At 42.0% G+C, this 25,681-nt stretch overlaps 1 protein-coding gene across 1 annotated transcript in view; it reads left to right on the top strand.

The window, feature by feature from the left end:
• The window catches only part of LOC310744828 (uncharacterized protein), a 41,078-nt gene extending 38,345 nt beyond the window's left edge, over nucleotides 1–2,733 (top strand). Inside the window, exons 11-12 of the mRNA XM_083576534.1 lie at nucleotides 624–759; nucleotides 2,469–2,733. Of these exons, the coding sequence (XP_083432660.1) occupies nucleotides 624–759; nucleotides 2,469–2,568 (236 nt within the window). The 3' untranslated portion in view covers nucleotides 2,569–2,733. The remainder of the gene's footprint in view (nucleotides 1–623; nucleotides 760–2,468) is intronic.
• The last annotated feature ends 22,948 nt before the right edge of the window (nucleotides 2,734–25,681 follow it).

Here is a 25,681-nt window from a genome sequence, read left to right as displayed (position 1 = left end):
TTTTGAAACCAAGTAGGTTTTCCTCCTATACATAATACAAAAATGCCAATAATGCAAAACAGGAAGCTTCAGTGTGGTGTAACCATTAGAGGGTTGGACTATGACCTGGGAGACCAGGGTTCAAATCTCCACTCAGCCATGAAGTCGATGGGGTGACCTATGCTTTGCTAGGTCTACTTTCAGTATTCCTTTATTACATAGTTGGAGCTTTGGCCTGGCATTCTGATTCTTACAGTGACTTTTCAAGATACAGCCATTTTATTTTGTTGTGACACTGTGCATCCTCTGCAACACAGAGAAATATTTGAGAAAATGCCAATAAACAGTTGACGGGCAGAGCTAGAGTTCTTGGGAGTCGGTCAAGGAGGTGTAGTGGACCTGATGTGATCTGGAGAGCCTTGCTCAGAAAAAGCACCTGATCTGTTAGGTTTATGAACGCAGGAACCTGTGACCCATTTAGCCTCATACTGGCAGTGATTTCCTCTGGGTCTCAAAGAGACGACTTTCCCAGCCCTGATTCCTGGGTTTCTTTCTTTTCTTTTTTTTTGCTGGAGACTCTGGGGCCACCTGTGTGCATAGTGTGTCCTCTACCTTTTGTCTATTGTGCCTCTTTCTTTTTCTAGGTGGGATTTACCTGCAGGGATACACTGTGAGTGAACAGGCCCTTGGTTCCAGGAGGTCCGTGATTGAAGTGAAGCCACCTTCGGAGGAGTTTAAAACCTTCTACTTATGTGCAGAAAGTGTGACCGAAAACAAACGGTAGATGATGTGCTCCTCTTTCCTCTGAAATTGTTTCTCTAGCCCATTTCTACCTTTCCATAGTTGTAGACAATGAGTGAAGTACAGAGTTTTGAGGCTTCTGAGTAATTGTCTGGGTGGTTGACTACCTTTAAGTAGAACTGAAGTTTTCTATGAACAACTATGGTTCAAATAGGGACATTATTACTGTGTTTCATTTAAAGATGCATTGAAGGAGAGGCTCAATGGGAAGGCTTCGTGGGAAGGAAACTCAAACACCTCTGGAATAAGAAAAAATGAAAATAAGTACAACTGACACATTAAGGACATATTTATTGTGTCATTTCTAAAATGTGCACACAGAGGGGGGAATTGTAAACAGTGGACTTGAAAAGGCTATGAAATGCATTGTGTTATCTCTGTACAAAGCTCAATTATATACAAGATATAAACAGAACAACAATAACAGAATTTAATAGCATCTTTCTACCTTTGCTATGTTAATTTATCACCTCTAGTGGAAGAGAAACTTGAGTCCTAAACCAATACAGTCAAATCTGCTGATAAATTCTAATTCCACCATTTCACAAGAGAGTCTTCCTTTAAAGCTGTGTGTGCGTGTGTTGGGGAATGGTGACTTTAAGGCCACATAAGAGAGCAGAAGGAAATGAGTTGTGCCTTCTTAAAATCTTAAAATCCTAATGAGACATCACAGATATTCAAAGATATCCATACATGACAATTTCATCACAGTAACTGAGGAAACAGTGCAAGTGATCAATGCTAAGGGGAATGGTCCTTCAAACTTTTGATGCATCACATATAGGGAAATAAGAATGTATCACTTTCCATTCCCTCCTGTATTCATCACATACAGCATGGTTTCTATTCTACTAGAGTCAGTGGCGGAATTTCATGCTTCGGCACGGGGGGTGGGGGTGGAGAGCAGGGGGGCTGGCGCACCACCCACAGGGGCATGGCGCCCAGCATGGGCAGGGGGCAGCCATGATGGCACCCCACCAGGATCGTGCTGCCGGGGTCGGTACGCTCCCCCCGCACTCCTCTTCCTCTGCCAGTGACTAGAGTTTGTCTTCCACCAGAAACCTTTTCAATGAAATGGAGAGGGGAATGATGTAATGAGAATGTAATTTATATGCAAAATTATGCAACTTACGTAATTTGCACAATTAATTACGTAAAGTGCATTGTCATTACGTTTTCCTCAGAATTTCCCACATCCTTAATCACAGACCCACAGAAAGAGCAGGACTTATCCTGTCTTGACTTAAACCACATTTTGTATATTACTTTCCAGGACTTGGTACAATGCAGACAATCCAGTTATCTATCCCATGTCAAAACATTCAAACCACAATCTCAGTCAGTTAGTTATCCATTTTATTCTGAATCCCACAATGCTTTCCATGCCTGGCTTAAAACTAGATCAAAGAATAAAGATTTGTAGGAGGCAATGTAGGAGTCTCTCCCCCCCCCCAAAAAAAAACCCCCATAATTGTTGTGTTGAAAACTAGAGCTACCGTCCATTCCTCCTAAATAACTCTTTTTACAAAAACTTTGCCATGTTTCCAGTCCCTGCTACTTTTGGCAGCGCATTTGCTGTGATACGATTGTTCATCTGCCATATTGATGCAAGCTCAAGCAGTCTTTAGCTTGCAGTTATCCAAACACCATTCATTTAGTGACCAGCTCTGCCTATTCCTTTCTTCCAGATGGATCACGGCACTGAAAGCCTCGGTCAGTAAGTGGTTGCCATTAAACCAGGCCATTCAAGACTTCATGAACCGACCATTGGAGGAGACCAAGATGTGAAGGGGAATCTGATACAGTCTTCTGTGCTGGGCTTCAGAACAAGTGTGTACCTGCTACCAGCAAATGATAATTTAGTATCATTTGATCATCACATCTCTCATAACTTACAAGCTGCACAATTTTGTAAGCAATTAGTAAATAAACAAAAAGCCCTTCGTGTGGATATTCCCCCGTTTGTTTTGTGTCTTTTTTTTTTTACTGTACCTACTACGCAGGAGGAGCTACAATTAGACTCATGCAATGTGTTGTTATGATCTTATTTTCAGTGTGGAAAACATCATTCTCTAAGGGTTGTGGGGGGGGGTTGCATGTTTGCTCTTGGGAGTTGTTATCCTGTGCTTTTACACATATTAAACTCAAATATCCCTGAATAATATTTTTCCCATTTTCCTCTGGAGTTTCAAGCACATTTGCAAGCTAATACTAATGGACAACTGCAGTTATAAATAGCAGCATATAATTTGATGTGCAGACATTTCAGTTGACTTAATTATAGGTATCTATTGTCACTATAACACATTGGTGATGTTTTTCACAGCAGTGAATTGGTATTTTTCTCCCCCAGATGTCCCTCTATGATCTTGCCAAAATCATAAAAGCATTACCAATGTTATTTTTTATGGGTTTTTGGGGCGGGGTTGTTTTTTTTTAAAAAAAGCCATTTTGTTTGTTTAAATCAAACTTATTCCTTTGGAAAGAATCATGATGTATGTATGTATGGTGTTATTAATCATGGGTGTAATCATACAATGGTTTGTCTTTATTGAAACTAGGCTATAAGGTTGCAGTCCTACAATCACATGGAAATATGCCCCATTGACATCTATAGAAGTGACTTTTAAGTAGACACATGCAGGACTGACCTGGAAATCTATGGTAAATAAGATTGAAGGCATAATGTTTATCAAACCAGACCAGAAATTTATGCTTGTGGTTTATCATGAAGCCCCTTTCCTGCCCCATATAGGAGAAAATGTGCATCTCCATTCTGCAGAAAGCAAACCACAGAAGGTCTTTTCACAATGGCCTGCGTGACTACAGGTTCATTACTGAACAACAGACAAATGTCAGAGTTTTGAGGCTGACTGCCTATCAATTGGCTAAAGGACACCAAATTTTATTTCTTCCGCTCCGTGTTTCAAAAAGTTTTATTTACCAGAATGTGGCCATTTTGGTGTCCTCCTCCCAAAAATTATGTCTAGTTTATTTCATCAACTGATTTTGCACAGCTTCAAAGGACAGTAGTGGCGAGTTAAGCTTTCTCTTGAATCCTAAGCAACCAGCATTGCCAGATTCTTAGATGAAAATCCAGTTGCCTTGTAACCAGACTTCAATGGCATACCCACATATATGCCCATCTGCTGTGCTGGCATCGTGCCCCACTAGGAAGATAGAGTGCTAATTTTAAATGAAGGGGGGATTATAGGTTTTTATAAAGAGGGGAGTGGGGGGGATTATATTTCATATACACCAAAGGATGGCGATATTAAATTGTGGGCATTGCATAAAAGAGACTGTACAATATTCATGGACACTTCAGGAATTAAATATTATATTTCCCTGATTACAGTGCTGTCAGGTGTAGCTTGTTAAATGATGGCACAGACATTATTTGCTAGCGGTTGCTTCCTGTAAGTTTTTCCTGCTAATTGATTAAGTTTCACTCTGTTGCATCAACTGAGCAAACCTACAGCAAACTGCTTTGCTGATTTTACTGTAGCTTTTTGGGGGCAGGGGGCGTATTTTATTAGTACTGAGCAGCCATTGTACAAAACATATTAAATTTCAAAACTTCCAGCTTTCATGCTTTAAAAATGATTCCACTAAGGACAGTGGGATCACTGCATTTTGAAGATTTCTTAATGGTGTCAGGCGGCAAACCTGTACAATCTCACCTAAGAGTAAGGGTGTGTGTGTGTGTAATTTAACTAAACCGACATTCCATTGAACTCACTGGGAATTACGTCTGAGTAAACATAGAGGATCCTTAATGCCACATTGACACTAGCGTTTGTGTACACAATCTGTATGGGTTAAGAATGGTAAATGGGTGCAAACACACAAATCCATTCATTATGTGACTGACTGAACCACAGTAGAATATGCTAAGCAAATGTATGATAGCCAATAAGGAAAGCATGAATCTGTTCATTTCCGTTTCTCATTTTCCCCATCAGTTCCACAGCAATCTGCATTTGTAAAAAATCCTCATGGAAATCCTCCAACATTTTAGTGTAACTTTCTCCTAAGAGGCGCATTTTTGTATGCATATTTTACAATTTTGTATACAGTTTTTACAATTTTCCATACTTTAATACATTTCGGGTAAGCTGTTTTTCATGAACGTATGCATTTTTATGCATGCTTCCCCCTAATACATGCATTCTGAACACTGTGATTGGAGACCTGCTTTGCAAAATCTGGAGAAATGCGGAATTTGAAGGATCATTGTGTTGTAGCTCACCTTTTGGCTAGAGAAGTGTGAAGTAGGTCAGTTCCCATTAAAATGGAAAGGAAATTGAATTTCTGCCCCATCCATATAGCCAGTTAAGATCTACCTACTTAGTTGTGAGATAGCATGTGATCATCTTTCCAGTTTTTCACAACACATAATTCCAGATTCAAAGCAAATCACATCCTTCTCTCACCTTCTACATGGGATTGACTATAGGTTTTTTTTAAAAAAAAAGGAAAGAAAGAAAAGTGAAAGAGGAGAGACACTAGTTTGGAGGTCAACATTCCTTTGTTAGGAAATGCTCTGCACTGTTGCCAGTAAATTTGCTGCAGCAGGAGGAGATAATTTAAACTGAACCATTTGTCATCTGCTACTAAGATATGACAGAAACATGTCCCAAGGTCTGTTACGTCAGGTCAGAGATCACAAACAACACACATATGATTTCATTGTTTAATGTTCCTGGGATTAAACTTTGCGTTTATTTATATTGTAGGTGAAATGCATTTTCCATGTGGTAAATGTGAAGAAATGTTTGAATTATGTGTCATTTTCTCTGGATGGGAGACAAGTCATTCTTAATTGTTACCAAAGCCTTATTCTGAATAACTTCAGGTAGCAAACAGTCTGGCTGCATTCAAGAATGGACTTGCTAACTGGGATTTTCTTTGTTTCCAATGATATATTAATTATTGTCTTAGGCCTTGATCCAAGTATGACTATTCACAAAAGGCACTGGACACAACTATGGCAGGACAGATGAAAACAACACAGAACAACCTAAACAAGATGATGCAAAGGTGCGCTGCTCTTTGCCCTGCACTAAGATGAATGTGGCCAATTGGCATGGACTTTTGGCTCAGCTGATCCACTTACCCCTGGCACTCTGTATACATCCTTAAAAGTACAGATTTAGTTAGAAACAGAGGAAGCAGTCTAAGACTTAAGTAAGCCATTGGCCCCTCAATCTCATCATGCTCTACACAGGCCAGTGATGGCTCGCTCCAAGCTATCAGACAGGAGTTTCCTTCAACCCTACCTAGAGTTCGACCCTGGGAGCTTCTGTATGTAGAATTATTATTATTATTATTATTAAAATTTGTGTTCCGCCCTCCGACCGCAGATCTCAGGGCTGTTCACAACATAAAGCTACAATATAAAAACCACTAAATACTTAGTGAAAATAATAACAACAAACCAATAATCCCCCCTCCCACAACACATTTAAAAGGGCATTGGATGTCAAGCCCTGGTTGAAGAGGAACATTTTTTGTCAGGCACCTAAAGGTGTATAATGAAGGTGGCAGCCGAACATCCCTGGGGAGTGTATTCTACAAATGGGGAGTCACTGCAGAAAAGGCCCATTCTTGTGCTGCCACCCTCCAGACTGCACATGGAGGAGGCACATGAAAAAGGGCCTTAGACGATGATCTCAGGGTCCAAGTAGGTTCATATGGAGAGAGATCGTCCTTGAGGTATTGCAGTCTTGAGCCATAGGTCAAAACCAACACTTTGAATAGGGCCCAGAAACTAAATGGCAGCCAGTGCAATCGGGCCAGATTGGTGCAATATGTTCAAACCATCTTGAGCAACCTAGCTGCCAAATTCTGCACCAGCTAAAGTTTCCATACTGTCTTCAGAGGCAGTCCTACATATAATGCGTTGTGGTAATCTAACCTAGATGATACCAGTGCATAGACAACAGAGGTTAGGCTATCCCTGTCCACATAAGGGTGCAGCTGGGCCACCAGCTGAAGCTGATGAAAGACACTCTGTGCCACTGAGGCCACCTGAACCTCAAGCGACAGCAAAGGATTCAGGAGCAGCCCCATGTACCTGCTCCTTCAGAGGTAGTGTAACCCCATCAAGAGTAGGCAAGCTGCCATCCGTCCGGTCTAGGGAACCATCCACAAACAGTGCCTCAGTCTTAAAAAAAGAGTTGCTCTACCGCTAAGCTATCTGTACAAACATGACCAGCAAAGCTGTGCATCAAGGATAGAGTAAGGCTCCAATGCCATGGAGGGAGATAAGTTGTCTTCACGCATCAGTGCTGGAACCTTTGAGCTGCTCCTTCGGCACAGCAGCTTACAGGGTCCAAATTCCAAGTAGCTTCAACCCTAAGGCAAGCATAGTTAACAGAATTACACAATTACTGTGCATACAGTCTCTAGAACAGGCCTAGGCAAACTCGGCCCTCCAGATGTTTTTGGCCTACAACTCCCATGATCCCTAGCTAACAGAACCAGTTGTCAGGGATGATGGGAGTTGTAGTCCCAAAACATCTGGAGGGCCGAGTTTGCCTAGGCCTGTTCTAGAATGATTGGTCTGCGCTTTCTATCTTTAATCTGTACTTTTTTCAGGTTTTTCCTGTGCCTAGTGGTACTTTGCTTCTTCATGTCTTTGAGTTTAGGCATTCTTTTCTCTGGACGTCTCATCCCAGGAACATTCTTGTAGGGGACAGGTTCTTGTATTGGTTATTGAGTATGCATGCACACTAAATACAAATATTTGCCAACAGCATTTGAAGGCTGCGTCTAACAGAAAATTTTCAGCACAGGTTAATTTCCCCTCATTTGATTCCATTGCTTAGAATGCTAGCCTGATGTTTTTGCAAAAGCAACAGACCAGAAATGGGCTCAGCTCAGAAACATTTCAAGAGAGCGATGGGGGGGGGGGCAAACTCTGTCTCCCGAGCCTTTTGCTGCTTTCTCCTGATTGCGCTATGGGTCAAAGAACAAAGGCTCGGGAGCAATAGCTAAACAATTCACAGTGTACAGCTGTTTGCCCTTGACATCTTTTCAATAGTGCACCAATGAGAAAAGAGTGCTCTCTTTCACTAGAAGGGCTACAAGGAAAATCTGGAATGCTGACGTCTGGATTTGTTTGGTCCATGAACAGACAGGAGCTGAATTCAGATGAGCTGCTGTGGTGTCAAAGCAGACATGTGCTGATTTGTGCTGCTGTCGTGACATCGCAGATCAGGCTGTAGGCTATTTTCTGGCTCACCTTCACATTTCAAAGAGGAATGAGGTACAATGCAGTTGTACTTAAATGCATAATTAACCTGCCAATATCTCTTACTCAATTTTACACCTAAACCCACCCATAAGTGCTCTCTCTCGCTCTCGCTCTCTCTCTCTCTCTCTCTCTCTGTGTGTGTGTGTGTGTGAAATTATAATACACAGTAGATGGTAATTATAGCATTTTAAATGTAGCAACTGCTTTATTAAGTATTAAAAATTGGACCTGAATGGGTCTAGTAGTTTGAAGGGCAATGGACCATACTCTTTTTCAGCACCAAAATACAGTATAATGGAAATTATGTCACAATAGTTGTGCAACAGAGTCCAGTGATTCTAAGATAGCCTTATTTCACAAGGCAGCCACTATATCTCTTTGCTTCTTTACAATGTGCTAAATGCTGTACGAAATGTTATTTGCTTATTTTGTTTAAGAGCCACTTCCCCTGAAGCCCCCCAAAGTGATCTAGCAAAAAAAATTTTTTTAACAAAAATATATATAGAAACAATTTCAGGTCCAATATGGATGCAGTTGTTAAAAAGCAAACTGGTCCCTGGTGAAAGAACACACAGTCTAAAGCAACATTTCAAAGGGGGAATGAGAAAGGAGATGCAGCTATAATGCAGCTCTTGGTCTGTGACCATAATAAGCAATAAATTTCAATATTGTGGTTATCTTTACTTTTCATAGAAAGAACAATGGTTAAAGCTACATTCCTTTACTTGCCTATTGTGCTTTGGGGGCAGAGCTTTGTTAGGGAGGGAGAAACCAAGCAGAGATGTGTGGAGAGGAAGGGAAGAAGACAGAGCTGAGGTGGACAGTGAAGAAGGGTTGCCATATTTCAAAAAGTGAAAATCTGGACACAAAAGGCATTTTTGGCAAAGTCATTGAGCATTTGGGGTGGGGCAAACCTGTTGAGCTGTTTTTAGTTTTGTCCAAAGTTGTTGAGCTTCTTTTGCAAAATTTCAACAAAAGTAAGTTTTTGAGCTATTTTAAAGCACATTCACCAAAATCTAGACTTCCAAAATGCATATGGATTTTCCTGGACATCGAAGGGATTTTCGCCTGGACGTATGGCAACCCCACAGTGAAGAGACCCACGATTTGCAGCATTGGCCAATATACATGAATCCAGTAGGGTCTGGTCAGAATTTAATTTCTAATATTGGACAAAGTTGATCCTGCTTTCAGCACAACTAGCAGGGCTGCCGACTCCCGGCCTGCTCCCACAAGCTGCTTAAGTACTGCAGCACCTACTGATAGGTTATCCTACTGCTGCACAATGTACAGCTTCAGCTCTTTTCCTGCCAGATTTCTAATTGCCTTTGCCTGCCAAATTAAAGAGGCAGTTCGATGGCATCAGGAAGCTCTTACTCATTTAGGTATTAATAGAACAAAACGTCATTAAAAAAAAAACCACAGAGAAGTAAAAGGTCTCTCTGCAGGGAATCATAAGGAAAACATTGTGAAGAGCGATCATGATACACAGTCAACAAAACACTGTGGTAAAAGGGGATGTTGGGACCATAACAACCACCTTTATCTTTCCATGGGCTTTCTGTGTAGTATCTTGACAACTGGATGGACCCAGAGGTGGGTCTACTCTAATTGCGTGTCCAATTGTGAAGAGGAAGCTGCTCAGCGATGGGGGTCAACCATATTAAAGAAGACAAAGGACAATATTATTGGGATGAAATAGGTCGCAACTTTATTGATAACACACGTAAACCGGATTAGGAGAAGGCATTGGGTATGTATCCAAGATAAACCAGCCTGCCTGCTGGTTGATAATGGGATGGTTTGATCCTGTTAAGGAGGTTGCGCCCTGACACACATTGAGTGTGACACTCCCTCTAGGGCCACCTCTTGAAGGGGTGCTGTGGTCCATGTGGGCTCTCAGACAGCAATGTCCCTTCCCAGACCCCTTTAATGGGGTACCCAGATGTTAAAGATCCAGACCCAATGCCTTACCCACCACCCGAGCCGACACTCTTGACACCACACCACCAAACTGCTCACATCTGCAACCAATCCCTAAGGCCCCTTGCCACATCCCAGAGCCAGAGTTTGTTCTGTGCTGCTGATAGGTGTGTATCATCTGGTCTAAAGAGGTTGCCATCCGAGAAGATGGTGTTGGGGTGTTGTATCCTCCTGCCTCCAAGCTGTGCGACTCAACTCCAGATTTCCCTGTTCATCTTCTTCCTTGCCAGTTCAAGGTGTGTGTGCTCTGGTGCGCCCTGCCACAGCTGCCACTGCAGGGACTCAGACAAACTCAAGGACACAGTGGGCTGGGCTGTGTGCAATGACCTGAGGTCTTTTTGACAAATATTACACATTTAAAACATGTCCCCCCATTGTGAGTTCCTGTACAATAACTTGATGAAGAGATTCTCTACATAACAGGGACCTGTTTATGCTACTTACAAGAGCATAACTCATCAAATCCCTAGCATGCTTAGATAATGTCTGACAGATTAAATGTTTGTCTCTGTGCTTCTGCTTTGATGTGACCTTGGGCTCATGTCAATGCTGCGTAATATGAACACGTCAAGATCACGGCCAACCACGCACTGCAGAATAAAAGATTTGCTGAAATCAGCCACTTGTAAAAGACACTGGCAAAGGCATGAGAGAGAGAGAGAGAGAGAGAGAGAGAGAGAGAGAGAGAGTGTTCTCCAGAACAGAAATCTCCACCGTCACCCACACCATTAAATCATGCCCCTCCCTACACAACCATTTGCTTGCCTTGCCAGCAGTGACTCATTGGAAGTGCTTAGCTGTGAAAGCTCTGAGATCCACAGATTATTTGTTGCATTATATCATTCCCTTGAGGTCCTGCTCTAAAACAAAGGCTCTGTATCCGACAGCATCCACCAAACCACAGTCATAAGACCTAGTAGTGTTGGGAGCACAGCCAAATGAAAGGATTTCTTTAACCGATCTTGATATGATACCATGGTCACAGATATTGTTACATATATCCCTGTCAGGTATGAAAGCATTATAAATAATGTGCAGTATTGATCTAGCTCTATAATGTCTCTGTTGCTATTTGGTTTGAATGGTTTCTTTCACAGGCTGCAGCATCTTATTCTATATGGCAAATAATTAAACTTGTTCCAAAAGAACAGCAACGACAATAACCTATGCCCAAAATAATTATTTGCAGTATAGAATAAGAAGGCCCATAGATGCATTTGCCAGATTCACCCAATTTCCCCCTCCCCTCCTACTTTTTGGAAAGGAGAATTGTGCAGAGCAAGCCTCCATTCACACATACAGTGGTACCTCAGGTTAAGTACTTAATTCGTTCCGGAGGTCCGTTCTTAACCTGAAACTGTTCTTAACCTGAAGCACCACTTTAGCTAATGGGGCCTCCTGCTGCCGCCGCACCACTGGAGCATGATTTCTGTTCTCATCCCGAAGCAAAGTTCTTAACCTGAAGCACTATTTCTGGGTTAGCAGAGTCTGTAACCTGAAGCGTATGTAACCTGAGGTACCACTGTATATACCAAGCACCTGTTTAGCATCTAGTGCACCCATGAAGTGTGCACCCACATGCATTAGGCATGTGCGAGAGTGGATCACCCTCTGGTACACACATTTGGCGACTTCTACTTTTAGCTATGGGTCGCTGTGACGATTTGTAGACACAAATGTTTATCCTTGCTCTGTGATAATTCTTTTTTCAAATTGTGAGCTTTGGTCCTAAACCTCATTTTTAAAATTTAGCTTAAACATCTCATTTAACTGGTGGTATTGTAACCAATCTGTGACTCAACTCCTTAAGTCTTCCATAGGTTTCAATCTGGGTTCCCTCCCTGTAAAATCCAATAGTTCCCTATAAGTCACCCATTGTCTATCCATATTAACTCTTTTAATTGTAATTGCTTCAATAGGAGATAACCATAGGGGTTCTCCCAGACTCTATACAAATTAATGTGGTTCGTAAAACTATTATAAATTTTACCTTTCCTGTACCAAAGACAAACATGCCAGCCAAATTTTATGTCATGACCCTCCAGATCTAAAATGTCTGCATTTTCCAATACGACCCATTGTTTAACCAATACAAGCAAGCTGCTTCATAATACAATTGCAGGTCTGGCAGGGCAAAGCCTCCTCTTTCTTTTAAATCTATCAAAATTTTGTGTTTAATTTCTGGCTCTCCCCCCCCATCAGATAAATTTGGAGATTACTTTTTTCCATTCTTTGAGGCAACTTAAATTATTTTTAAGTTTAATTTATTGTTTAATAAATTATTAAACAATTATTAAACAATTGGGATTGATTGGAATAAAAACAACATCTTAGGTAATACATTCATTTTAATGGCTGAAATTCTGCCCAGCAAAGAAAGCTTCATCCTTCCCCAATCTGTGTCCAAATCTAAACAGAGAAGAATCTTTTCTTGTTTCTCAAACACTCCCTTGAAAGATTAACATTTTTGTTGGTTAGCTGTGTTCCTATGCTGCAGTATTAACAGTGACTTCTGTTCACATTACTCTATCTAAGGTATCAACATCTATACATGGATAATAGGCAGAAGGCTGTGGAGCTATTGTGAATTCACAATGCAACGCATGTGGATGATTGCATGGGTCTTCCTCATGCAATTGCCACTCTATCATGAAGGGTACCTTAGAAGAATAAACAGAAATTAGTCAGAAGAAGTTATCCTTTAGCAACTGCCTGAGGTTTATTTTGTTTTATTTTCAGAAAACTAGTCTTGAGATGTCTCACACTGGGAAAGGATTATGAGTTTAAACTGCTGCCCTGTGGTAGTATCATCAATCATGAAGAATCTAATAATGTGCTTAGAAATGAGATCTTTGTAGACTGTGTAGAAGTGGTCAACATATTAAATTCTACAGGTTACTATTTTGTTTTTCCCATTGGAGGAAGGGTACTATATACATAGACGGTTACTGAGATCCTTGGCTATTCCAATAGGTAAAAACTTAACTTTCTGCTTCCTCATCATAAATATCAAGCCACTTTGAGGGAACACCACCCAACCGAGTTAACTGAAGGAGAATCAAGTGAGGATAATTCAGCATACATTGTCTCCAAATTGCCTGTTCGGCATGTGATGCTTCCAACCTGAAGCACCTAGAAGTCAGCAGAAAGATACCTCTTGATTTCAATGTGCTTTGGACTGAAATGCGATCGCAAAGTATAACCAAGCAGACATAAATTGCATAGTGTCTGTATTAGCCGTGTCACATCATGGCCTTTTCTTAAGCTGCATATGTATAATTTAGCTTGTCTTTGGTACCATTTTCATTTTGGAAGCTTTTGTGCTTACAGAGGCAACGCGTAAGGAAATATGAACCCCAAAATGGGAGAAACTTAACACTGTGGGTGATAACCAATATTAGCCATACTCCGAGTAGACATGTTCTTTGATTTCAGTGAAACTATTCCTTAGTTGGGGGATGCGGGTGGCGCTGTGTGTTAAACCACAGAGCCTAGGACTTGCCGATCAGAAGGTCGGCGGTTCGAATCCCCGTGACGGGGTGAGCTCCCATTGCTCGGTCCCTGCTCCTGCCCACCTAGCAGTTTGAAAGCACGGCAAAGTGCAAGTAGATAAATAGGTACCGCTCCAGCAGGAAGGTAAATGGTGTTTCCGTGCGCTGCTCTGGTTCGCCAGAAGCGGCTTAGTCATGCTGGCCACATGACCCGGAAGCTGTACGCCAGCTCCCTCAGCCAGTAAAGCGAGATGAGAGTCGCAACCCCAGAGTCGGCCACGACTGGACCTAATGGTCAGGGGTCCCTTTACCTTTACTATTCCTTAGTTGACTATCACCCTGTGTTGTAAGGAAGAGATGTAGCTCAGAGGTGAAGCACTAGCATTGCATGCAAAATGTACCTTAACATAGGGCTGGGCAGGACAGGGGTGGGGTCTCTGGTCTGATAGTCCTCAGCTGCTGCTGCTGCCAGCCCATGAAAACAATCTTGAGCTACATAGTCTGACTTGGACTTGGCCTGCATTCTGATGGTCACTTAGGCAATTCCCGCAATGTTTCCCTCTCTGTTAATTTCCACATTACATTTGAGCTTTCACATGATATAAAAGCCGCGTCCACAAAACGAATAGAATATAGTGCATGTTTAGCACTCATTTCTGTGCCATCTGATTCCAAAAAGACAGAGCTATTTTAGCCCCCTTAAGCTGGAAAATCAAGCAAGTAAAATGGTGGACTTTGGGGGTACTATACACTGTTCTTTCTTGCTGCGATGCGGGTGGTGCTGTGGTCTAAACCACTGAGCCTCTTGGGCTTGCCGATCTGAATGTTGGCTGCTCGAATCCCTGCAATGGGGTAAGCTCCCGTTGCTCAGTCCCAGCTCCTGCCAACCTAGAAGTTCAAAAGCACACCAGTGCAAGTAGATAAATAGGTACCGCTGTGACGGGAAGGTAAACGGTGTTTCCATGTGCTCTGGTTTCCGTCACAGTGTTCTGTTGCTCCAGAAGCAGTTTAGTCATGCTGGCCACATGACCCGGAAAGCTGTCTGTGTACAAACGCCGGCTCCCTCGCAGCGAGATGAGCACTGCAACCCCATAGTCGCCTTTGACTGGACTTAACCATTCAGGGGTCCTTTACCTTTATCTTGTTTTTACTTTTCTTGCTGTTTTCATAGGGGAAACAGAAGCATGTGTGAGCTGAAGGGATGAAGTTATCCATGCTTCTCACTGTTACGTCACACCATGGCCACTGGTGTTGAATGAAATTTAGAATGACATATCAGTATATAGGTAAAAAAAACACCACAATTTCATAACACATATTACACCTTCTGCAAAGAGCTACATTAGATAGTCCATTCTTATACAAACCTAGGGAGTCCAGCCCTGATATAGTTTTATCTAGCTACAGAAAGGTATAATCTCTAATGGGAGAAAGGGGATGTACCTCCTTCATCAGTTTGTGCCTCCAACTTTTCCACACTAAAATAATGGCCTTTGTGAAAGGGTTACAGAGCCAATCTAATTTCCCTATGGGCAATCAACCTAGAATCGGTGATTCTAATTTAGTTTTCTCCTCTGTTGTAGCCTCCATCCACTTCCAAAATCTATTATCCAGTTCATGAACATGCGCTATTGCATTTCTCTGTTGAAACACCCCATTGTACCTTAAAGAGGCTTTGTTCCTCTCAGCCCCCTTGTTTTGGGTTGCTATGCATCAAGCCTTTGCATGACCTCAGTTTGGAACTCAAGTGGATAGATTCTGCAAATATTGCTTGCCAAAGAGCAATTGTTCTGTGCAGAACGGTAATTGGCAAAATCTCAAAATAAAAGTAGGGAATAAGATCATTTTAACTGCTTTAATTCTGCCTGGCATGGTTAAATTCCTATAATGTCCCATATTTGATTGTCTTTGTTCTTCCGGTTCCGGTGTCAGTCTATGAGACGCATTTGAAAAGAAAATGAATGACTACAGTCATGTCTTCCACTGAATGCAGCAGATGGTTTTGCATACTGAGAGGGGGGAGCCCTGGAGTGGAATTTCCTTCATGCTCTTGTAGTTTGTATAGCGGGATGAAGTAGGTCACAGGGTTTGTTTGCCTAAAGCAGTCAGTGATCTTAAAGCTGCATTATCTTTTTACGCAGGCAGCAGTACATGCTAGTGTAAAACAAGTCAGCCAACTTCAATAATATGCACAAGCGTTACAGTGCTCTTATATAGGCAGTAGAATCATATAATTGTAGAGCTGGAAGGAATCACCAGGGTCATTTAGTCCAACCCCCTGCAACCCATGGCCCTGAGATCAAGAGATTTATGCTCTGTTGACTGAGCTATCCCAGGATATAAGTATTTTAACACATTGCATAGACATTTGACGTATTTTTTAAAAAGCTTCCTGGAAATTCTTTAATCATTACAAATCTGAAGCTTTGGAAACAGAGGAGCTGTTTCAGAGACTACTTTTGCAGCAGATGGGCAAGTTGTTTCAAAACAGATTGCTGTGCGTCATGTATAACTTGCTCACTAGTGAACTTCAAAACGATCAGCTGATAAAAACAAGCCAGGCTGTTAAGAATCCATCCCATAATTCTTTGCATGTAAAGGAGGCAGAAGAGTTACAAAAGGCAACGACTGAACTAACCGCCCCCCCCCCAAAAAAAACCCCTCAGAAGCTTCCTGTGAATTGTCAAGAAGAGTGCAGCAGTTTTAGCACCACTGCTATCACAAATAATAATTAGGTCTTAATAAAATGCATCCCTCCACACTTTTATCTATTTATTTTGCAGTATTAATACACTGCCTGGTGGCAGTGTAGATAAAAGTGGGAGATAAGAGTATCAGTGGGAAACAGTTAAAACAAGTATTTAAAACATTCAAAAAAAATTAAAATCAGCAACGAGGCAAAACCAGGTTAAAAGCTTCGAAATGTCTGCATAGGCTTGCCTAAACAAACATGTTTTTAACAGGCACCAGAAAGAGTACAGTGAAGGCATGTGCAGGCGCTGAAACACCAAAGGATAGATTTCTCTCTTTTGCACAGCAAATATGTGGCACCTGACCTGTAACAGTGACAGTTCCTCAGATCAAAGCAGTGGAGTGGGCAAAGGAGTCCCAAGATGTTATGGGCTTTATATACTAAGAGTAACAACCTGAACTTGACCCAGTAGCAGATAAGATTCTATTTGCAGGTCTCTGAGCTAAGGTGTTAGATGCTGACCCGGCCTCATTTCCTCCAGCAATTGTGTCACAGCATTCTGCACTAACTGCAGCTTCTGGGCCAAGCACAGGCAAAGTCCCACAGAGAGAACACTGCAGCAACCCAATCCTGAAGTAGCCAAATCATGAACTATTGTGGACAAGCTCTCCCAGTCCAAGAACGGTCACAGTTGTCATATCCATTGCAACCAGTAAATGGCATTTCTAGCTACTGAGGCTCCCCAGGTTTGTTAAAGGTGCTGGGAATTGTAGTTCTGTGAGGGGCACTTGGGGGGGGGTCTGTGCCCCTGTTTTCCAGGGACAGTCCTGGGTTTATAGAAGCCATCCTGGTTTCTGATTTGATCCTAGAATGTCCCACTTTTCCTTATGGTGTCCCTATTTTTATCAGAGAAATGTTGGAGGGTATGCAGTTATGTGAACCCGCCCCCCAAGTCAAAGAGATAAGTAACTATACAACCTCCAGAAGACATCCGCAGGCAGCCGTGTATAGGGAAGTTATTTAAATGTTTAATGCTTTATTATTATTATTTATATGTTGGAAGCCACCCAGAGTGGCAGGGGCAACTCAGTCAGATGGGCGGGGTGCTGTTGTTGTTGTTAAATAGGACATCCCTCTTTTCATCGGAAAAATGTTGAAGGGTATGAAACTACAGTTTCCAGGATTTTTTTTGTGGGGGGGGCGGGTTGAGCAGCTGAATTCGAGGGAGAAGCAATTGCTTGTTGAAATACTAGTCCTGCTAGGCATCCAATCATAGCCAAGGAACTAGGTTTCAACAGGCTCTGCCCAACTAACACAAAAAACAAAACCCCTGCCACATTTTAATTAGTTAAACCGTAACGATGTTTTTCTCAGCTCTCACAAAACCAAATAATCATCGAGTGCTGCCTTACTTTTATGCACGCCACCAATTCCGAAGCAACAATGGGCACAATCCACAGGGAATTTCTTCTTTATTTATTCCCGATAGGAATAAATAGAAGCTCTCGCTCCTCTCAGTACAACGTGTGCAGAAGCAGCTGCCAATGCACTGGGGAGCAGGTTCATGCTCATCTCATCTCTCGCAAAGAGGAGATTCTGCATCTCTGAGCATATTATGCCAGGCTGCGAGGAAAGGCCTGCGCAGAGGAGTGACCTATATTTGAAGGTCTGTGTGTATCTGTGTGTTGTGCTTGAATTAGAGAGTCATTAAAATGCCTCATCAAGCAGCATCAGTAGCATGAATCTAGGCTCATATTTTACAGCCTTTTGAGAGGGGAGCATATATAGATAAGGTCCTGCCTGCCTAGCTATCTCCCTCCTTTGTCATCTCATTTATAACACAAACACACACACACACATGCTGAGTGGCATATTTATTTACTCCTGTGTTAAATATTTATAAAAAGATGCATTGGAATTAGTCTTAATGCGTCGGAAACAATTCTGATTAATATGTCCTAGTTTCGCATCATAAAGCTGCCTTTCCCTAAATATCTCTGCATTAAAATCAGCTGGCTGCTGCGATAAGCTATCGCCTTCAGAGTCTCAGCCAGTTTAACTGAGTGGTGATCTCTGCAGGTTAGAAGCCCAAGCTGGAGCTTCTCTTTAAAATAAATCGCTTGCGTTGCAGTTATGCACTTTGCACTCTTTGGCCGTGTGCTCAGGTGATTATTTGCACTTAATAAACTGAGACATGAAGGTGTGCTTTAAGATCCCAGCTGATCCAAGCCTGCTAACCATAATTTCCCAGGGCAGATGCAATTGGAAACTATGGTTAATTGAAGACTTCCTGACTTATTAGAGCATGCGGAAAAGGGAGGGCACAAAGGGCAGACCGGGGACAGACAACCCAGACCAAAGGCTTATGCACATATCTCAGTATGTTAAGACAACCACTGATGCATTTAGGCCATTTTAGATTGTGGACAGTGGTCTTGTGGTGAAGGGTTTTTTAGATAGATGTATGCAGGGCTGTTTTGCAGCCGGAACTCACTGGAACTCAGTTCAGACACCTCTCAGGTGGGCGCCATTGCAAGAGAACAAGTGAGGAATTCAGAATGAGTTCAGGCACCTCTTTTTCTGCAAAAATGGCCTTGCTGCCCTCCCCTCAGGTCTCATTATCCAGCTCTCAGGACTCTTCTCTTGTCACACCCCTCACCTGCCCTGCTCCACAGACTCTGAGTGCTTTTGCCTGGCTGTAATAATGTTTCTTGCTTGCCCGGATGGGTGATAAGGATAATGTGTATGTAGAAACAGTTGACTTTTTGGGGGGTGCAACATAGCCTACGGCTCAAATGTTGGGGCTCGTATTCATTGCCGCACCCCTTTTTGCCTCAAGCTCTGCCTCTAGGACGTTCCTTTCCACAAGGGGATGTTGCTGTTGGGCTGAAAACATTCCCAACATGTGGAATAGAGGACACTGAGCTAAAGAACCTCTGAAGATGGTTGGGAAACTTCAGCTAGTGCAGAATTCAGCGGCCAGGTTGCTCACCAGAGCAAGATGGTTTGAGCTTATTACTCCGATCCTGGTCTGACTGCACTGGCTACCGATTAGTTTCTGGGCCCAATTCAAAGTGCTGGTTTTGACCTACAAAGCCTTAAATGGCTCAGGACTGCAATACCTCAAGAACCGCCTTTTTCCATATGAATCCACCTGGACCCTGAGATCATCTTCTGAGGTCCTCCTTTATGTGCCTCCTCCTCAAGATGTCCGGAAGGTGGCAACATGAGAACGGCCCTTCTCTGCAGTGCTCCCCATCTGTGGAATGCTCTCCCCAGGGAAGTTCGCCTGGAGCCTTCATTGAACACCTTCAGGTGCCAGGCAAAAACGTTCCTTTTTTACCAGGCCTTTTGTTGATCTGTTTGACATTCTATTCCCTTTTAAAATGTGGTTCTTTTCTTGGGGGGGGTGTTGTTGGGTTGATGTTTTTATTCTGATTGTACATGTTGTGATCTTTTCTGTGAACCACCCTGAGACCTCTGGGTATAGGGTGGTACATAAACTCGAAGAAGAGGAGGAGGAAGAAGACGACGACAAATATAAAGCTGTTTCATATGATTGACAGGCATAGCTCACTCCCCACTCCCAAGCATATGCCTAAATGTTATATTCTTCACTACCCTGAAACAAAGAGCTTCCAAGCTGGTTGAAGATTTAATTTCAAAGGATAGTTTGCCTAACCTGTTGGTGGCACTGCCACTGGCTGCTTGGTGTTAACCCCTGACAGGCTTTTCTCAGTACTCCCTCCTCTAGTGCGGGATGCCGTCCCTGGTGAATCGGTTTCCACCATTATTAACATTCCAGAAGAATTCGAAAACATTCTTGGTTGACGCCTGAAAGATCCTGGCAACCGTGAAATTATTAGGTGTAGGTGATTGTTTTCAGTTGCTTTTAATTGTTTGAAATATATATATTTATTTTAATTGTATTGTTTTAAGCTCTTTTGTGTTGGCCACCCTGGAATTGCGTCTATTATTGATCATTGTTATCATTATCATCATCACCACCATCATCACTATTATTCAATGTATTAGCTGCCCTTCCTGAGCAGGTCCCAGTGTGGGTTACAAGAAGCTAAAATTCAATATTAGAAACGCTTAAAACAAATGAGTCACAGGAATAGTATAGATTTAATTAATAATGAATGAATGAATGAATAATACAAAATGCAAAACTCTTTTCTGTCTAACCATCAATGGATCCCAGCAAGCTTTACATAAATTTAAGAGCTGGGCTGTAACTATTTATTTAGGTGAAGATTCCCAAACTATCCAGTTGGCGGACTAACAGAAAACTAAAATAAAAAGTACGGTAGTTAACTTGTGACTTTCAGCTGATAAGTGCCATATCTACAATGAAGTGGGGGGGAAATAAGCTATAGCCTTGTTATGATGTAGTAGTAACGCCCAGAGGGGGTGCAGGCACTGAGGTTCAAAACTGAGGTGTTTATTAGCTAAGCAGGATACAATGATTAACAAATTAACAGGGGGCTCCCTGATGTTATAATTAGGATTGTTATCTTGAGATGTAATTAGGCCAAAGAGAACAGTGAAATTTTAAACAGGAGAAATGCTATATTAAGACTGTCAAACTGGTTGGGTGGAAATTAGCTCAGAGGATTTCAAGTATAAAGGAAGATCTGCATTAAAATATTTAAGAAAAAGAAAACAAGCAGTCACAGAGAGCATATGGAAATCCTGGAGCTCTGGTGATTAGATCAAACCTGTACATTTCTGAATTAAAATTAATCACCTCCTCAAGTATTTGGGGCAGAGTTGGACATGATGGTGGCAGGACCCAAATTGTATCATTTCAATTCTCTATAAAGGGGAGCATGTAAGTGTATGAGGTGCACATTTTAAACAGAGAATGCTCCGGGGGAAAGGACCAAATTATTTTGTTTCAGTATTTGCTTAAAACATTTTTTAAAAATAAAAAAGCAACATAAATCAATTAAAGAAAAAAGAAAAAAGTTGGAGTTCTGAGCAGTCATTTTCCACAAAAAGTGTCCTATAAATAGTCATAGAGTCATAGCACTGTGGGGTTGGAAGGAACCCCAAGGGCCATCTAGTCCAACCCTCTGCAACGCAGGAATCTCAGCTAAAGCATCCATGACAGATGGCTATCCAACCTCTGCTTAAAAACCTCCAAGAGAGGAGAGTCCACAACATCCTGAGGGAGTCCATTCTCAGTGATCAAGGTGGAGCATAAGGAACCAGATTGTTCTTAAGTTCCTTTGGGCACAAGTTGTTTAGACCTTTGTGAATTAACACAAGAACCCTGAACCTGGCCTGAATTACCGGTAGATCTTTGAATCCAGACTCAGGCTAAACAAAGAGAAATGTATCTTTCATTAAGCTGAATAGAATTCTTGGGACAAATAATCACATGACATGGACAAGTTCCAACTAGCATTATGGAATTGAGATTTATTTATTTTTATTTTTTAGAATGGTGAACTATCTAGGTTGATGCAGCATTTGCGAAATAAATTCATAGCATCATAACTAAACCTATAGCTTTAATCCACCATGTCCTGAGGACAAGATCGAGAGGCTGCCTTTACAAAGGTAAAGTTCATGATTTCATGAAGTCTCATAGCTTTATGCCGCCAATAAATCCACAATGGTCAGGGCTGATGCAAACAGCTGCTGTCTGAGTGGAGTGCTACTTGACGGATGCCAGTTGCATTTTGCTCCAGGAAAGATGATGCACAAACTGAAAAAGAATATACTGGTAGTGTTTGGAAATGCAAAGTTTTCTGCAGATACCTGCATGGTCTATCTTATTTCAGAAACTTTATAAAACATACCGGTAACTCTTTAGTGATCTTGATAAAAGGAATATATTTGGGCCAGGGACCATTACAGTGTCAATGTCTTCTAATAAGAATGAGATTCAACCCAGTCTGTTCCCAGATGATGTTGATGATTTATACCCCACCCGTCTGGCTGGGTTTCCCCAGCCACTCTGGGCAGCTTCCAACAGAATATTAAAAACACAATAAAATATCAAACATTAAAAACTTCCCTAAACAGGGTTGCCTTCAGATGTCTTTAAAAGTCAGATAGTTGCTTCTTTCCTTGACATCTGCTGGGAGGGCATTCCACAGGGCAGGTGCCACTACCGAGAAGGCCCTCTGCCTGGTTCCCTGTAACCTCACTTCTTGCAGTGAGGGAACCACCAGATGGCCCTCGCCGCTGGACCTCAGTGGCCGGGCTGAACGATGGGACCCAGAAATGGGTCACAGCAGACATCCTGTCTCAAAGCCCCCCAATCTATGTAGATTCTTACATGTTAGAAGAGCATGTTAATGTCCAATGGGGTCAGCCATTCCTCTCTTCCTCAAACAGCCCCAGGAACAATGCTGTGTTACAATTGTTCATTGCATTTTTCTATTCAAAAGCAAGCAGGAATGCTATTGGGTTGTTTCACTGGTGCCTGAAAAGCAGCAGCAATATTCCTATTGAAGAAATGGAGGGGGGGGTCTCTGCCACCCTGTCAGTACAGTAAGTCACCAGCTTAAAAATCTTCCCATTTAGTGGATGGATGGATGGATCCCAATCGAAATGTATGCATGTATATTTGGGTGCGGGGGTAAATATTCAACCCCACCCCAATTCTGATTGTGAAAAGATGCACACAAACACCTCCCATCTGAAGCTGTTTGTGGAAGGCAACAGATATGCAATAATTCTCAATTGTCACTCTCTCTTTTGTTAACTCCATTGTTTTTGTTGTCTTACCAGCCTCTCCTCCAGATAATTTCTAAAGCCTGACTCTCAGCTGCTGTCTCTTGAAAGGGGTGCACAGAAAAAAACCCACTCAGCTGCAGATGCAGACTTTCTTCAGCTTTAATGATCTGAACAATCTCTTAAGAATTTTTACAAAGCAAGGAAAGCAATAATAACAATTCACTTTTCCCAGTATTATTCCAAACAATGAAGAGATTTTGGCACTTTTTACTGAATTCAATTTTCTGTCACTGAGGCAGAGAAGACAGAGTCAGGCAAAACACAGGGGGAAACAGAGCCATAATGATATATGAGTGCCTTCTGAAATCTTGCCGTCTTGTGCTTCGTATCAGCACATTTGAAAAGGCTTGCTCTAAAATCCAAATTAACTACCAAGCCTTCCTGAAATATTAAATTTCTCCATGGCTGAGAGTAGGCAGAAAGCAATATTGATTTAATCCTCAGCTGCCTGCTATGAATGAGATCATCACACTTGCATGAAATGTAAATTAAGGCTGTTAAGATATTAAGGGCGCATCAGTCTATCATAGCTCCAAAATCAACATTATTATTTTCTTTACTGGGTTTTCATAGCACTCATTTCTGGCAATATATAATTGTTCCAGACAGTTCGTGCTGCTTTCGTTTCTCCCTTAAAAATTATTATTGCAGAGGACACTTTACCCTTTATCTTTTCAGATGTACTTCCACAGGGCATGACCTCTTAGCCCCATCCCCTATATGGATTATCCCAGAGAGAAAGAGCCTCCATTATGCATTATGGGGATTTTCTCTGGAATCACACAACTCTGGAGAGATATGTGGATGGGTCTATGCACCTGAAAAGGGTGAATATAACATTTGCAATTTATAGAGCTCAGAATTTTCATGTTACTAGACATTTCTCTTTGAAGCGAAACAGTGACAATCTAGAAAGTTACAAATAAACGTTTTGTACAGGCAATATGGTGCAATGGTTATCGACTTGGACTAATCCTTGCTCAGCCACTAAACTCACTGGCTGACCACTTACTGTATCTGAAAATAAAGATGAAGAGGACCACATATGCTGCCTTGAGGTCTGTGGAGGAAAGGCAAGTTATAAATACAGCAAGCTATGGTGTAGTCGTGCGAGTTTGTATGAAAACACCCACCTATCTTGGGGTGGTCTCTGAATAGTTGATATTCATGTGAGTGTTTATGAGCAATTTGTATGGCTGACCACCCAAACTGCCCTACCAGAGGGCTTTACCATTTGGATAATAGCCTGAGGCAGCTTCGAGAACTGCATTGCAGAATGTGAATTAAGAGTAATTTTACAAGATGGCTATGTTTCGGTTCTCAGGAATGTTCAAATTTGATAAATTCCAACTGAATCAATTCTTTCCCCCCAATGCAACTCTGGAGTGATCAGCTTTTTAACATCTGCATCCTCGTTCTTGCACACATACACAAAGAGAAAATGCAAAGGAGAGGCACCAAGAGGAGATAAAAGCAGCCAGGTTCACAAAGCGCAGTGTCCTTGTGTGACCCCTATAGCATGCTGGCTAACACGCCCGGCAGCTATTAGATGATGTGGACTGACACACACAGTTCCTACTGTCAGCAGTGGAATGTCACAATGGAAAACATAAATAATGCTTCCTGACACTTGGCAGATAAACGGCTTTAGAATCCTCCCCCTCCCGCACCACCTATCACCATGTACGGGATTCACTAATGAAAAACAGGGATTAAAGGCTGTCAATCACATGACAAGTGTGGGGAACTGTTGAAGTTAAGGCACAGACAGGTAGAGAGGAAAAGCTCGCCGGTCGATGTTAAATGTCAAACTCATTTTATTTTCAATCTGTATTTTACTAAACTGCTAATTTTTTGGTTTAGGTTTTGTAATTGGATTGCCTTGCATGCATTTTTAGAATGCATTTTGTTTTATGTTGCTGCAATTGCGTGTGGAAGCGGCCTTGAGAAGCCCTTGCAGTGTAGTGTAATGGTTAAGAGTGTTGGCTCGAGACCAGAGTTCAAATCCTTATTCTACCATGAAGCTCATTTGGACCAGTCACTGTCTCTCAGTCTAAGTTGGGAGGCTAAAATGGGGAGCACCACCTTGAGATCCTTGGAGGAAAGGCAGGATAAAAGGTAAAGGGACCCCTGACCATTAGGTCCAGTCGCGACCGACTCTGGAGTTGCAGCGCTCATCTCGCCTTACTGGCTGAGGGAGCCGGTATACAGCTTCTGGGTCATGTGGCCAGCATGACTAAGCTGCTTCTGGCGAACCAGAGCAGCGCACAGAAACGCCGTTTACCTTCCCGCCGGAGCGGTACCTATTTATCTACTTGCACTTTGACGTGCTTTCGAACTGCTAGGTTGGCAGGAGCAGGGACAGAGCAACGGGAGCTCACTCCGTTGCGGGGATTTGAAACGCCAACCTTCTGATCGGCATGTCCTAGGCTCTGTGGTTTAACCCACAGCGCCACCCTCATCCATAGGCATGCAATAATAAAAATAAACAAATGTAACTTCTAAAATAAATAAGCAATATATTATTTTTGTCACTGCATCTTTATCTTAATATTTTTACTGAACTTCAAGTCAAAGTGAATACGCTACAGAAGTAACACTTTTATTTTTGAAATTCAATTAAAAATACAATTCATTGTGTCTTCTGACATCAAAATTAACCTTAACAATTTATTTTGGTTCTATTATTAAACAAAGTTACAATTCGTTGCACCTTTC

Source organism: Podarcis filfolensis (genome assembly GCF_964270895.1).
Source record: "Podarcis filfolensis genome assembly, chromosome: 11".
Classification (NCBI taxonomy): Eukaryota; Metazoa; Chordata; class Lepidosauria; order Squamata; family Lacertidae; genus Podarcis; species Podarcis filfolensis.
The sequence above is the reverse complement of the archived record's forward strand: the minus strand, read 5'-3'. Positions and strand labels throughout refer to the sequence as shown.